Source organism: Astatotilapia calliptera, chromosome 11 (genome assembly GCF_964374335.1).
Source record: "Astatotilapia calliptera chromosome 11, fAstCal68.1, whole genome shotgun sequence".
Lineage (NCBI taxonomy): Eukaryota > Metazoa > Chordata > Actinopteri > Cichliformes > Cichlidae > Astatotilapia > Astatotilapia calliptera.
Genome location: NC_137432.1, coordinates 30,657,922 through 30,671,623, shown reverse-complemented (window position 1 = coordinate 30,671,623; position 13,702 = coordinate 30,657,922). Strand labels below are relative to the sequence as shown.

Below are 13,702 nucleotides of genomic sequence, written 5' to 3'. Positions count from 1 at the left end.
TATTTAGTCCGTAATTAGCCAAAAACTCAGTACTGTCTTGATATAGCGTAATGAATGTTTGCACCATGTTTTCTTTTTTCAAATTTTGCTTTTTACAGGTTCACCAGGTAACCCGGCAGAACCAAAAGATGGCATGGAGGGTCCCCGTGGGGCTCGTGGCTTCCCTGGTCCCGTGGGTCCACCCGGCATGGTTGGATTTGCAGGTGTACCGGGATTTTGCGAGGCACGAGACTGCAGCATTTATGCACCAGTGATGCGCAAAGAGCAGGGTCTGGTGAAAGGGCCAGTGAGTTAAAAAATCTGAAACTAAACATAAGATATTATGGTGCTTATAGGAATAACTTGGTGTTAACAATGAAATATTTTACATACAATATTGTGACAATAGTCTGTCAAAAGCTGTGATATAAATGTCAGTGGATAAAGTGTAGTGTCATGATGCACTTGACTTGTGCAGAAATCTCATGCCTCTAGTCAACATCTGATACCACACAGGGATTATATTTCATACGTGTTCAAACTCTGCAGCAGTTTTTACTGCTGTGTATGTTGTGATTTTAGAAAATGATAAATTATCCCAAGCTGATTCCTTATTTCTTCATTTTAGTTTTTTAATTTCTCTGGTACCCAAAGAATAAATAGATAAATCTATGTAAATATTTTGTAAAGACTCTAAAGTACATGTGCTGCGCTCTGAAACAAATAAACAGATGTTTCTTTAGTCAGTCTGAGTCTTCAGTTTTTCTGACTGGGTGCATTTTTATTTTATTTTACTTTTTGCAAAGTTTTTGCAGTCAATGACCCCAGAAATGGCCTGGTTTCAATTTCCTGGATCTTCCACGACGTCATAAACATCTTTTTTTCAGTGATTCAAAAAAAAATGAAAAAGAAAAATAGCATATTACACTCTTATTATCAGGTTTTTTTCACTGGATTTCTTTCAAGTATATGAAAAGTACACTTATGGTAATGTGTGGCTTAAAAATACACATTTACTAAATTCAAATTCAAATTCAAATTCGAATTTTATTTGTCACGTACACAGTCATACACAGTACGATATGCAGTGAAATGCTTGGACAACTGCTCGTGACCTAAAGAAAACAAAAAAGGAAAAGGCTATGAATAAGATAGGAAATAAATATGAAAAATTAAAAAGGGTAAATTTAACTAGGAAGGAATAAAATATAAATTAAGGTTAAAAATGAAATAACTGTACAACACAAATTAGAATGAAGGGTAAATTTAACTGGGAAGGAATAAGATAAAATATATAAATTAAAGTTGAAAATAAAATAACTGTACAACAAAATACACAATATAGAACTATATAAGAATGTATGAAGAAATCTAAATATAAATAAATATATACACAATAACAGCAGCTGTACAAGTATTAACCGGAAATGAAGAATATAGTGACCAGTGTTGTGCAAAAAAACAAAGTCCAGAAAGTCCAGTGTGTGTGTAAGAACCATATGTGTGGGTCAGTACTGTGTGGTGGTGTGATTGAGAGACCGTATCGCCTGCGGGAAGAAGCTCCTCCTCAGTCTCTCTGTGTTGGTCTTCAGGGAGCGGAATCGCTTTCCTGACCTCAACAGAGAGAACAGTCTGATGTTGGGATGGCTGAGGTCCTTCACGATCTTCCTGGCCTTGGTCCAGCACCGCCTGCTGTAGATTGAGTGCAGGTCAGGGAGCTCGGAGCGGATGGTGCGCTCAGCTGACCGCACAGTCCTCTGTAGAGCTCGTCTGTCCTGCATGGTGCTGTTCCCGAACCAGGTTAAGATGTTTCCCGCCAGGATGCTCTCTATGGTGCACGAGTAAAAGTTCCTGAGCACCTTGGAGGGCAGTTGGAAGTCTCTCAAGCGTCTGAGGTGGTAGAGACGCTGTCGGGCCTTTTTCACCACGGTGTTGATGTGACAGGACCATGACAGGTCCTGCGTGATGTGAACTCCGAGGTATTTGAAGCTGTCCACTCTCTCCACTGGGCACTCGTTGATGACGGGGGTCTGGTAGTTCCTCTCCTGCTTAGTGCTGAAGTCCACTATCAGCTCCTTTGTCTTACTGACGTTTAGAAGGAGGTTGTTCCTCTGGCACCAGTTCTCCAGATTCCTAATCTCCTTCAGGTAGGCCGTCTCGTTGTTATCAGAGATCAGGCCCACCACGACGGTGTCGTCAGCAAACTTGATGATGGTGGTGGAGCTGGTAGTGGCCACACAGTCATATGTGTACAAAGAGTACAGCAGGGGGCTCAGAACACACCCCTGGGGGGCTCCAGTGCTGAGAGTGGTGGAGGCTGAGACATGTCCGCTGTGTGACCTAAGCAATGTTATAGTTTCAAACTAACATTTCAACAAAATAAAATGGCAGAATGAGTAGTACAGGACAATTTTGTGCACAACAAAAACCCAACTTAAAAACTATGATTATCAGTGACATGGACTTTTTGTATAAAACCACATCTGTTACCTCTTCATTAAGAAAGCACTCAGCACACACGATAATTGTGTTTTGTTTTGTTTTATTTCATAGCTGTGCAATAATATTATACTACCAGCATGGACAGCACTGATGCATTGATTAACATATGATAGCAGCAACACAAGAAGGAAAGCACATAAGTACCCTACACCCTACTGCATGAAATGACACATGACTGTAAAAATATGGAATTTTACATTCTAATGTTTGGTGCTTCAATAGATCATATTACAACAGTGTGGTTAAAACAAACAAACAAACAAACAAATAAATAAACACCTATTCGGCAGTAGGATTTTCAAACACAGCAATTTTTTTTAATTTTTTTTTTATTACCGGTAATTCTATTTGGCTCAGTTTTTGTTTTTTGTTTTTGATTATTTCACATTTTTTTCCAGTCTCTAATGAAGTCTCTAATAAAAACAATAATACTAAAAGTCCCCCACCCCATATCTCTCTCTCACACACAGACACACAAACACACACAACAAACAAACAAAAGCACCACTTAATTGGCTGCATAGTTTTTAAATACTCAGCTGTTACGTTTGATATGTCCTTTTTGTATTTCAGTGGGACAGCTTTTTAGTGCTTTTATTGGAATGTTTCTATTATTAACTTAATGCCCAATTTTAATGAAATAATCATTTTCAAAAGATAAGAGATAATCGGGAAGCAAAAAAGAGCATGATTGTTTGTTAATTAAAACAAATGTATTGATTTTATTTTATTTAATCAAAAGCTAATGATATGATTAAGAAACTGATTAAAAAAATCACAATTAAAACACGTTGTATTGAAAGTACATGGACTGTCTTGATGATAAAAAAAATTAGAGAAAATCTAAAGTTTGTGTGTTTTTTCACATTTTTTTAATGCATTTTTTAATGGGCAGAAAGAGTTTAAAGTTGATGCCTTATATATAATGTAGCAGATGTGTAGGACAATTTATTACATATTCATCTGGTCCAAATGAAAACACTGTTAATATTTTATTTTTTAATACTTTACACTTTAAGTTGGTAATAAAATGTAAAATAGTTTCCCTAGTTGGAGTGGAAGTGTCGAATATTTGTAAAACACATGAGAGGTCAATAAAAAAAACAAAAGAAAATTATGTATTCCAGAAAGAAGACACATCTGGGTTTAATCTGGCTATTTTATGGCAACTGGCAAATGGTGCATCTGCCAAACATGGATAAAAGGCACAGAGTGGTCCTAACGTTGGTCACAGCTAGTGTTGGGTCAGATGTAGCCTGGTATTAAACTTACTCCACCAGTACCAGTACAGTACCATTAATCAAGGCCAAAGTGCCTGTAGAGAAAACTGCAGATATGGGCCACATTTGGGCGAAACAGTTATTGTAGGGAGGAGAGAAATGGAGTGGAAAACATTGGTAAAGAAATACTGGCAGTTTATCTCATTTCCACTCCATCTATACAGAGAATGGCTTTGATTCTGCTTTACTAGTTGTAGCTGTCATTTAAATGTAGTAAAACCGTTACAGTTACTATTCAAATACATATTGTAAACATTCATAGCTGCCATTGCACTAAGAGTTCTGGAGGAAGAGCTGTACATGAGAACTGTGTGTTTAGGGAATGTTACTCCTTCCACTGCTGGTGTTGTCCTTCAGCTATTTAACTATGTGCCACATAACTGTATTTATGTCATCTTTTAATAAGATGAGCCACACATAAATTTGGCATTTTGCAGAATAAGAATGGATCACAACATAAATAAAATTCTATAATCTATGAGTATTGTCTTGAATATTGACTGATTCTTTATTAAATCTCAGCTAAAAAGAGTTTACTTTAGCCTGTCAAAAAAGCTGTAAATACCTTATTGTTAGCCACTTAAAATGAATAAAAGCAGCAGATATTTTTTTGTAAAAAAAGAAATGTCAATTTCCCATTATGAAATTAAAAATAAAAGTTTTTAAAAACGCCTAATCTCAGTTTCCCAAGGCACCAATCACATAGTTTAAATAGCTTATTTTGTCATAACTTGAAATGTTTATATGGAGCATATTTATTCAAAAATGAAATGGTTTAAAGAAAGTAGCTTATTTATTAGCAGCTCAGTTAATGTCAGTAAGTGGTTTCAAAACAGATATTACCTGAATATTTGCTTTGTTACTTTGGATAGTGTCAGTGGTAATTGTTTTGACCAGTTTAGATTAGTTTAGTTAGTTTTGAGCAGTTTGTTTAGAGATGCTTGAAAATGTATGAAACACTAAAACAAGCTGTGTTCTGTGCTTGGTTTAGTCCTACAGTAGTAAAATACAGCTTTGAGGTCGCTGGTGCAATTCAAGTAAACCAAACAAACATAAGATGCTCTTTTCTGCTTCGACAATCTCTGACCTTCTTTCAAGTGCATTCAGGGTATTCTTTTAAATAAATAAATAATAAATTTGTCAGCACTTCACTGTATTTTTGTTTCCTGAGATTATAACAGTAAAGTGACAAGTGGGACCTGTTTATAGTTTCAGTTTGTTAAAATTAGTACCTGGATTTTTACCATCACTGGTTTGTAAACATCAAATTGGCATGTACACATTTTTTAAACCTCTTCCAGTCCTATGACACAACAGAAACCTTCTTCCCTTCATAATACACTAGTCACAATTTCTGAAAGGTTTCTGTGAGCAGCTTTGTTCAGTGAACTCTGGGAGTTGTATTTACCAAGTGTAGCAGCTAAGTACACCTCTGTACTGTAGTTTAGTGTGTTTCAAATAAATTGAATGTTTATCTTCATCAATAAATTTGTCATTTAAATAGCAGCAGGTCATGTCCATACACATTCAGTGTCAATAAATAAATGGTAGCAGCAAATTGTCTCATTAATAAGGAAAATGTTACACTTTTTAAATATTTTGTCATCATTTAACACTAAACTTAAAAATCTTACCAAAAGGGGCAAGGAGACAAAAGCGAAAAAATTGACTGGTGATCATTATTATTTTGGCTTGTGGAAGAAATCCATGAAATTTTTAAAAGGGTCTTTCTTGGTAAATACACCCCTGAGAGAAACACGACTCAAAAAAAAAAAAAAAGTGAGGTTTTTAGGTTGTAGGATATATTCCAATGCTCTCTAAATCACTTTCATTTTGTCATTTAACAGTAAAGGATGGAAACCGATGTGCCTGAAGAATGATAAAGTGTTTCAGTGCTGTAAGAAGAAGTGTAAATATAATATTTTTGAGCTTATAGCTGTATAAAGTATGAAAGTATAAAATTGCCTTCATGGTAAACACTGTCTGCACGGCACTGCATGGCGAGACAGTGCAAACTGATTCAAGCTGACAGGAAGCAAAAGCATAGCTGTTCCCTTAGCAGAAATACCTTCCACCCCTGATATTAAAAGCATCTTTTCTTTCTGGCAAAAGCAGACGACTCAGGAGATCATCTGCTTCACAATCCATCCAGCTGTCAGTAGTGCCAATCCAACGGTGCCTGCAGCAGAAAGAAAATTGGTTAGCAGGTTAGATTTTCATGCTTATAATAAACCACTATTCAGATAGGTGCTAATATAGCATTCACTAGTTTTAATGTGTGCATCCTTTGTCTCTATTGTGGAATTAAATATTTTTCAGCTTACTGAATAGATGCCATAACACAAAGTTTTGGATTCTCCATTGATTTGATTAAATGACTTGTACTGTGTGCTAATAAGCTGAGCACTGTTTGCAAGCAAACGGGAACATTTCCACCCTTATAACAAGATTGTTACCTGGGACATTCGTGTCTGGTTAGTAGCATTGCACTCCTATGTAAATATGTGTCATGTTAGACACATGATGGAGAGTTTAAAGAGTATTTTAAGACTGCCTCATTCTACTAGACCATCTACTTTAGTCCTGTATTGAACATGTGCTGTTCAACATCTTCAACAGCTGCTGATGTTTTGATATTGCTTGTGTTTTAACATCAATAACATCAAAACATTGCAGAAAACAAATAATTTTACTGTCACTCAGAAGACTGTGAGACTGTGATTCATGTCATGCACGGGAGTGGTTTTTTTTAATCCTTTTTTTGTTCACTGAAAAAAATCATGGCCTACTTTGACTACACCAATTCAAAATTGTATCATCTTCTTGAAGAGAGAAATAAAAATAAGCTTAAACATTGTTTGGAGAGTGGAATCTAGGTCTATGTTTATGTATCTCAAAAATGGAGTTTAAAAACACAGTCAAAAATTTGTCTGTCATTGTATAAAACAAGACTTACTCTGATGCCTACACGACCCATTAAAATCCTTAGGAACAGTCTGGGAGCAGGGCTGGCTCTGGTAGTGGATGCACTCCTCTTTAACAATACCAGAGCGCTGTAACAGATAAAGTGAAAATAAACCTGAAGAGTTCTTTCTTTATTGTGTTGACATGACTTTAAATGGATACTTTTGACTGCCATGCCTTTGGGTCACCACAGCACAGAGATCTATATATTTATATCTGGCACAGATTTGACACCAGATTCACCTCCTATGCTCCCATGTACCTGTGCATGGGACCAGCACTGGATATGTATCTCCTCTCAGCGTTGCTTTCCTCTAATCATTACAGGGTCAAAGTTATACATACAGCCCCACTAAAATTTGTTTAAACATCTCTAAACATCTCTCAAATGGCACCTCAAGCAGATGCTGTTGGTAGCCATCAGCAATCTGTTTATCTGGACATAGTGTTTTCAGAAGAGACCTGAGAGATGTTTCTCATCTAAGTCTCATCTAACTGCAGTTTTCCCTAACAGTACATTTGCATAATGGCCAAACCAGAGTTTCATGATTGTTAATATGTAAACTGCCATGACTACTTCTCAGTGGCCATAAGCACCAGTCATAGAGAGCTAAGGAATGGCTGCAATCACAATAATGCAAAATGGTGAAAGATGTACTATTAGGCTCCCTCCTCAGTTCATTTCCTTAAAGATTTATGGTCAGATGATGGCCACAGTGACAAAAGGTATGCTTGTAGAGGTAAAGGTGAGGCTTCCAAACCTAAGAGCTCTGTAACAACTGTAAAGCATGATGGTGGTAGCATCATGTTTTCATGGTACTGCTTTGCTGCCAGTGGTTCTTGTACACCCACAAAGTGAAGGCAGAAGTCATTTTGGTTGTCCATGTAGACAGATACAAGTTTTAGTTGAGCCTGAAGGTGCTAATTTTGGAGCACACACTTCTCTTGGTTGGCACCAAGAAAGAACCTTGAACATCTTAATCAATTTCCTCCTATTTGAGCATGACTGTTTGGGTATTCTTCCAGACCTTGGCAAAGTCATGATACATCCCAATAACTTGTAATTATGTACAGTTGTCTGAATTGACTTATGGAGTCTGTACTTAGTTAGAAATGACTCCAAGAAACCATGCTTTCAAACAAACCCCTTTTTAGGGGTTTTAACTGCATCATACATGACTTTACATAATGTTTTTCCCTCTAGAAAGGGCCTAAGTTAAAACAAATATGGTAAATGGTAAATGGCCTGTATTTATATAGCGCTTTTTACTAGTCCCTAAGGACCCCAAAGCGCTTTACATATCCAGTCATCCACCCATTCACACACACATTCACACACTGGTGATGGCAAGCTACAGTGTAGCCACAGCCACCCTGGGGCGCACTGACAGAGGCGAGTGGATAACGTACCATATGACAAACTGTGGTAACATTTAGATCCACGCATTCATCCATGACAATTGTTCCACCTTCAATTTTCTGGCATGGATGTACACAGCTTTTTTTCACACGTTTGGAGTGGGCAAAGGTCTGCAGAAAGGAACAAACCCAAAAGCAGAGTTAGTAGGTTGTTTTGGGGGTTTTATACCAGTTGCTCGCTTTAGAATTGTATTCTTGGGCTCTAAAGTGGCTTTACATGGCTTAATGTTCAAAAGAGTTCTTATTTCTTTTATATTGGACTCATTGATCCTCTGAAATAAGCTTGTTGACTGTACATTCTTGTCATAGTTGAAAAACTGCTTTCAACAATTGAAGTATCTCTAACCATGCCTTTTTAATTACTAGCCGACTTCAGCTGATGTGTGAAAGAACAGAACCAGGAGTTGACACTTTATTAGATTTTTGTAACACAAATTTTTGTGTGAACTTGCAGGAATATTTATACCTTGCCATTAACACTCCAGGTGTTCTCACAGTTTTGGTCAAACTCCAGTGCTTTACTTTGGCAGCAGGAGTAAGGAATGTTTTTCTGCATCACCTCTGAGCTGCTTATGGCCGACCCCACAGCAGCAACTTAATAAAAAAAAGAAGAAAAGAAATGCATTAGACTATGAACACTTCTGTGATTCACCGGTTTTGGTTTCATCTTCTTATCATTAATCAAAGACCTGGACAGTGATTGTTAATCTCTCTCCATTTCACCCATTATTAATCTCTAGGATATACAATATGTTTGTATCTTTATTTTTATTTAAACATTCTGACAATAGTAATGAACCCCAAAGCACAAATAAAAACATTAGCTTCGCATGTACACGACATAAAATCCAGCGCACATCAAAGAACAACCTGTTATATGGGACGTGTCTCTTGTTTTGTTTCTGATACTTCCACGTGTAATAGTGGTAGTAAAAAGAAATTACGTGACTCAAAGATGGGAATTTCCTACTTCAATGACATACTCTTTATTTCGCCATACGCACTGGAAAGCACCTCAGGGGAAAGGAAGGGGAATCCCTGGATGCTTGCGCTTTCGTTGCAGTGACCGAAAAATTAATCAGATGATTAAAAAAACAACATTACGTATTCAAAATGGTAAGAACTTTCTTGCAGAATACAATTACAAAAATACGTGTCAGCTATAGCCTAACGGGCTATTCTCGCAAACAAGGCATATAAACGGTAATGCATAACGTTGAATAAGCTTTCAGGGCAAGTGTTGTGCTATTTCTTCATGCAGTATTTACACTACAAAACATTTCAAACCATAAGTTATGAACAAAAAACACTTCAATTTTGCCAACTCTCAGAAAATAATACAAAACTCGATTCAAACTCCCATCGATTGATTTATCGCTGCCATTTTACACGAAAGACAAACGTGTGTTCGATCTATATAGGGTCTTTAAGTCTGCTGATGCTAAAATGACTTTCACAAACTTTCTCTACTTTTTCTCCGGTGAAGCGAAACATAAGATTTGGAGACATAGGATGTTGTTTACTTGGTTATGCTAATCGAAATCGAAGTTGTTGTTATGCCGATGTTGCAAAATCATCTGAATAAAAAGTCGCTTTATTAAAAAAATGATATTACATACCGGTACCTCACCGCAACGTACTGAGAGCTTGGGTTGGCTTAAACGTACAGTAAAATGCATTACAAGACCATTTCTAATATACTTACATAGCAGGACGATAAGAACAGCGTTCATTGTTTTTAGCTTTACACTAAGTGAGAGTAGCAGTTGAATGAGACCTCGCGCTCATCCGCCCCGCCCCTTCCCTTCCCCACTTCCTTCTCACTACAACCCCATTTAAGGCTGAGGGCACAGTTCTCCTCACTCTCGATTTCTAAACATTCAGTCAACAAGATGATATCTGCAGATTTCCTTGGCTGTCTTCTGCTCTTCTCGCAGGGTGAGTGTCTTTTCAGTTTACTTTAGTCGAACGTTATATTATTAGAGTTTGTACATTCGAATAGCTGTATGGTATAGTTTGTAACCAAGAGCTGCATGTTTATATGTATTGAAAGAAAAATAAATACGTGTACTGAGAAACATCTTATTCTTGTATTCCTCAGGCGTGTGCCTCGCTGTGGGTGCAGCTGTCAAGGAGGACACACCAGAAGTCGTGGTCCTTTCGGGTGAAGACTCTATCCTTCCGTGCAAAGCGAAATTCAAGCCCGGAGTCCAGTACCTTGCAGTGAGATGGTACAAGGTAAAAATAAATTAAATAACCAAATAAATACAAATACAATTTATTTTTATTGTCATGCTGCACATTTAAGAAGAAAAAAACATGTCAGGCTCTCCTTGGCAGATTACTGCAAAGTAATATCACTTTCGTTTCTTTCGAAAGTCAAAATATTTGTAGTCAATCACATAATGAAAAGGTTATAACAATGAAAACACAAAGTACAGCACGACAACTGGGTAACATTATGAGTATGCTGCAGTAATAACAAGAGCAGCCGTACTTACAACTTAATTCTTTAGTCTATAAAGTCTAATTAGGAATGTTAAAGTAGAATTACCTGCGACTCAAAATGTACTTTTTCTTCTATTTCAGTAATGTTAAAAGTAGTAGGGGTAAAGTAAAAAGCAGCAGTGAAAGTAACAGTAAAGGTTTATTCATTTATTTCTTATACTGTCATAAAGATTATTGCTGGTCACAAGACACTGCTCAGCCGTGGTGTATAAAGGTCAGAATGGCAGTATAAACATGTCTGGTGATTATTTTAATCCTTGTTTTTATGAACTGGTTAAATATTTAGGCTTTTGCTTAAAACTACAAGGTTCAACTCAAATATGGGGTGTGCAGTAACTGTGGTTAATGGGTTAAAAGTTAAAAAGAAGAAGTGCTATTTATAGTAGTGGCATTTTTTTCCATTAACAGAAGTGATAATGACACTGACATCAGGCGTGTTTGGTTTGGCTGTCTAGTCTCAGATCCTGTTTGGTCATTCATCAGGCACATGACTCTAACACTGGACTGATGCTTTTTCAGGTTTCAGAGAGCCCATCGTCTGCTCGTAATGGCCTTTTGACCAGAGACCTCCCAGATGGTACGACGAGATGGTACGATGGCGTGGAGAGAGATGTGGCGCTGGTCAACGAGACCCACGACATCCTCCTGGCCGACACAACGTGCAGTGACGCCGGCGTGTACATGTGTCACCTGGCAGCACCTGTGGGAGAGCAAAACCAGGACGGCTACGTTCACCTGGTGCTGGCAGGTAAACGTTTGTCCCAGTTGTCTCTGGGTTCTTTAGGTGCTCATGCAAATTCAACATACAGGTTTCCCAAACTTTCCCAAGTTCCCTGAGGCATCCGTGACTGAAATTTGACTCAGGGAGAACTTCCAAACTTGAATCAACTGTTATATTTTGAGCATCAGCTTTACAAAACTATCACTCTTTGGCCCAAGGCATAGAGTGTGGGAATCATCTGTCAAGCACATGATTTGGAAAACATCAAGAGCATTAGATTTCCATCAAAAGCTGGTTCAGAAGAAGCTTATTTTGGAAAAGCTTTTAAAGGCTTTTACGGTGGCTAATGCTGATGTTCAGCTTTTACCATGTTCTATATTTTAGCAAAGAAAGACAAAGAAAAACTCATTGGTAAAGTCTGAGCAGATTTATTGGGATACCAAACAAGAGGGGATGTTTCCTTAGATATCTACAGCAAAGTGCACCTCGAGTTTTCTGATATGAAAGTTTGAAAAATGTACAAAATCCAGCCACACAGGAGTTTCCTGTATGCAGAATAGCCTGACTAGGTTCACAACCTGAGCTAGCACAGTGTGGTACAGTTCAAGTGAGTTCAAACTTGAGTAACTTTAATTTGTGTTTTCATTTTCAGATTGTCCAGCTGCTCCCACAGAAAGTCTGGAGAGAGATGATTACTTGATTCTTTTCGCCTCCGTAGTGATAATGATAGCACTTCTGCTGTCTTTCATAAGCTACGTAAGTAATGGAGGATAATTATATATAAACACACTAATATTTAAACAGATTTTCCACAAGAGATTTCTATTATGTGCATCCACTTAGAACCCAACTTACCTAATAATCATTTTGTTGTACTACCAAAAGATTGTAATGATCATCTTTAAACATACTCAAACAATATGCATATGCTGGTCATTCTTAATCTAAATGTATTTCCCATATCTCCACCACAGGTTTGTTTGACGAATGGATTGAGAGAAAGAAACAAACAACAACAGCAAGAACAAATAACAAAAGAAGATTTTTTCCTGAACAAACCAGTGGAACCAAAAGACTTGAAGTTGATCTACACTTTGGGTCCAAAACCATCCACAAAAACTATACTCTGTGTGTAAAGATGAGGACTAACGTTGGCCAATAGAATAAGTACACTCTGCCCTGACATGTGGAAACTGATGGAAATCGGAAGATTATGCGACAACCTTTCAAAAATCATCAGAAAAGTCAGATATAGAGCTGGATCTCCACAGATGCCAAGATGCTGGAGAAACTGGTGATCTGGTTCAAAGAGCAGGTCCAGTAATCAGACGTCGGTTGGTCAGTCTGTGGGTTAAATATAAAAGAGCCACTGGTTAAGACAGAAAGACAGTGAGTTTGCATGAGCAGTCAGTCAAAGATTCACATTTATTTTGTAAAAACCTGAATTTTTCAGGTGATATTACTTTAATTGCGCCCCATAGCTAAAAGTTTTATTAAGAAAATGACGTTTTTCTGCAGGCAGACAAACACAAACATATAAAAACTGTACTGTCAAGTCAGGCAAACAGTGACTGTGCAGGATGGAGCCAAGAAGGTTCACAGTTGCGTTGTTTGTGCACATGTAGTCATGTAGTGGAAGATGTGTGAGTATCAGGAGTAAAAGGCACTGATGTTATTCATGAGACTGAAATGTCCCACCGTAGTAAGAGGATCTGTATTTTTATGTGTTTGTCAAGAATTCTAATGTTTACACAGAGGATGGATGCATTCCTACAAGTTTAAAGTGTCCACACTGAAAATTACTTTAAACTACCTGCTTTAATTGAGCCATGACAGAAACTACCATTCTGGATTCTGTTAATTGTTTTATGTTCTCATATTTTCTTGTTTTCTTTCTTTAAAGCAGACCTTTTAATAAGCTATTGTTATATAAGTGATTTTCTGGATTAAATCTATATTATTGACTTATTAATGTTGTAACTTGAAAAAAAATTATGTTCAGAGAATTATTCTCAGGAAGTACCACATCTGTAAATGACCTTCAAGAACAACAACACCAAAAAAAGGAGACTTTTGTCACTTGAAATGTTAAAAAACAAAGTGACCTTCTAAAGAAGAAGTGAAACATGATGACATATAGGAACACCCGTGATCTATTTGCATTTAGCGTGACATTTGTTTTGGGGAAAGTCCTAAGAGCGGGTCAGTGTAGTCTGGATTTATTTCTATCGGTCCACTTCTTATTTTTTATGTCCACATTTAGGTCTTCGCCTGTTCGTTCCAACGTGTTTGGTAACAGACATAAAAGTTCTTTTGTTGCTGCTCCACA

At 37.3% G+C, this 13,702-nt stretch overlaps 3 protein-coding genes across 4 annotated transcripts in view; 2 read left to right on the top strand and 1 right to left on the bottom strand.

Annotated features, from left to right (window-relative positions):
* Nucleotides 1–721, top strand: part of LOC113031335 (uncharacterized) — a 32,333-nt gene extending 31,612 nt beyond the window's left edge. The window contains exon 26 of the mRNA XM_026183315.2: nucleotides 99–721. Within this exon, the coding sequence (XP_026039100.2) occupies nucleotides 99–295 (197 nt within the window). The 3' untranslated portion in view covers nucleotides 296–721. The remainder of the gene's footprint in view (nucleotides 1–98) is intronic.
* A 4,820-nt stretch (nucleotides 722–5,541) lies between these two features.
* On the bottom strand, nucleotides 5,542–9,950 carry LOC145431847 (uncharacterized). Of its 2 annotated transcripts, XM_080308089.1 has the most exons (5): nucleotides 9,850–9,950; nucleotides 8,611–8,738; nucleotides 8,136–8,255; nucleotides 6,718–6,814; nucleotides 5,542–5,940 (listed from the first exon to the last, which is right to left on the bottom strand). In XM_080308089.1, exons 1-5 carry the CDS (start codon nucleotides 9,875–9,877, stop codon nucleotides 5,882–5,884), a joined length of 432 nt encoding a protein of 143 aa, XP_080164215.1. In that variant the 5' UTR covers nucleotides 9,878–9,950; the 3' UTR covers nucleotides 5,542–5,881. The 2 variants fall into 2 exon arrangements, with proteins under 2 accessions (XP_080164215.1, XP_080164216.1); XM_080308090.1 differs by lacking the exon at nucleotides 8,136–8,255 and having other exon boundaries at nucleotides 5,737–5,940.
* cd83 (CD83 molecule) lies at nucleotides 9,939–13,341 on the top strand. The gene is made up of 5 exons (XM_026185723.2): nucleotides 9,939–10,082; nucleotides 10,246–10,382; nucleotides 11,172–11,400; nucleotides 12,026–12,129; nucleotides 12,348–13,341. Exons 1-5 carry the CDS (start codon nucleotides 10,037–10,039, stop codon nucleotides 12,507–12,509), a joined length of 678 nt encoding a protein of 225 aa, XP_026041508.1. The 5' UTR covers nucleotides 9,939–10,036; the 3' UTR covers nucleotides 12,510–13,341.
* Nucleotides 13,342–13,702: the final 361 nt, after the last annotated feature.

Coding starts and splice junctions, on each gene's coding strand:
- cd83 (XM_026185723.2), top strand. CDS start 10,037: ATGATATCTGCAGATTTCCTTGGCTGTCTTCTGCTCTTCTCGCAGG. Junction 10,083..10,245: donor TCTTCTGCTCTTCTCGCAGG/GTGAGTGTCTTT, acceptor TGTATTCCTCAG/GCGTGTGCCTCGCTGTGGGT. Junction 11,401..12,025: donor CGTTCACCTGGTGCTGGCAG/GTAAACGTTTGT, acceptor TTTCATTTTCAG/ATTGTCCAGCTGCTCCCACA.
- LOC145431847 (XM_080308089.1), bottom strand. CDS start 9,877: ATGAACGCTGTTCTTATCGTCCTGCTAT. Junction 8,739..9,849: donor TGTTCTTATCGTCCTGCTAT/GTAAGTATATTA, acceptor TTTTTTATTAAG/TTGCTGCTGTGGGGTCGGCC. Junction 8,256..8,610: donor CCTGGAGTGTTAATGGCAAG/GTATAAATATTC, acceptor TCCTTTCTGCAG/ACCTTTGCCCACTCCAAACG.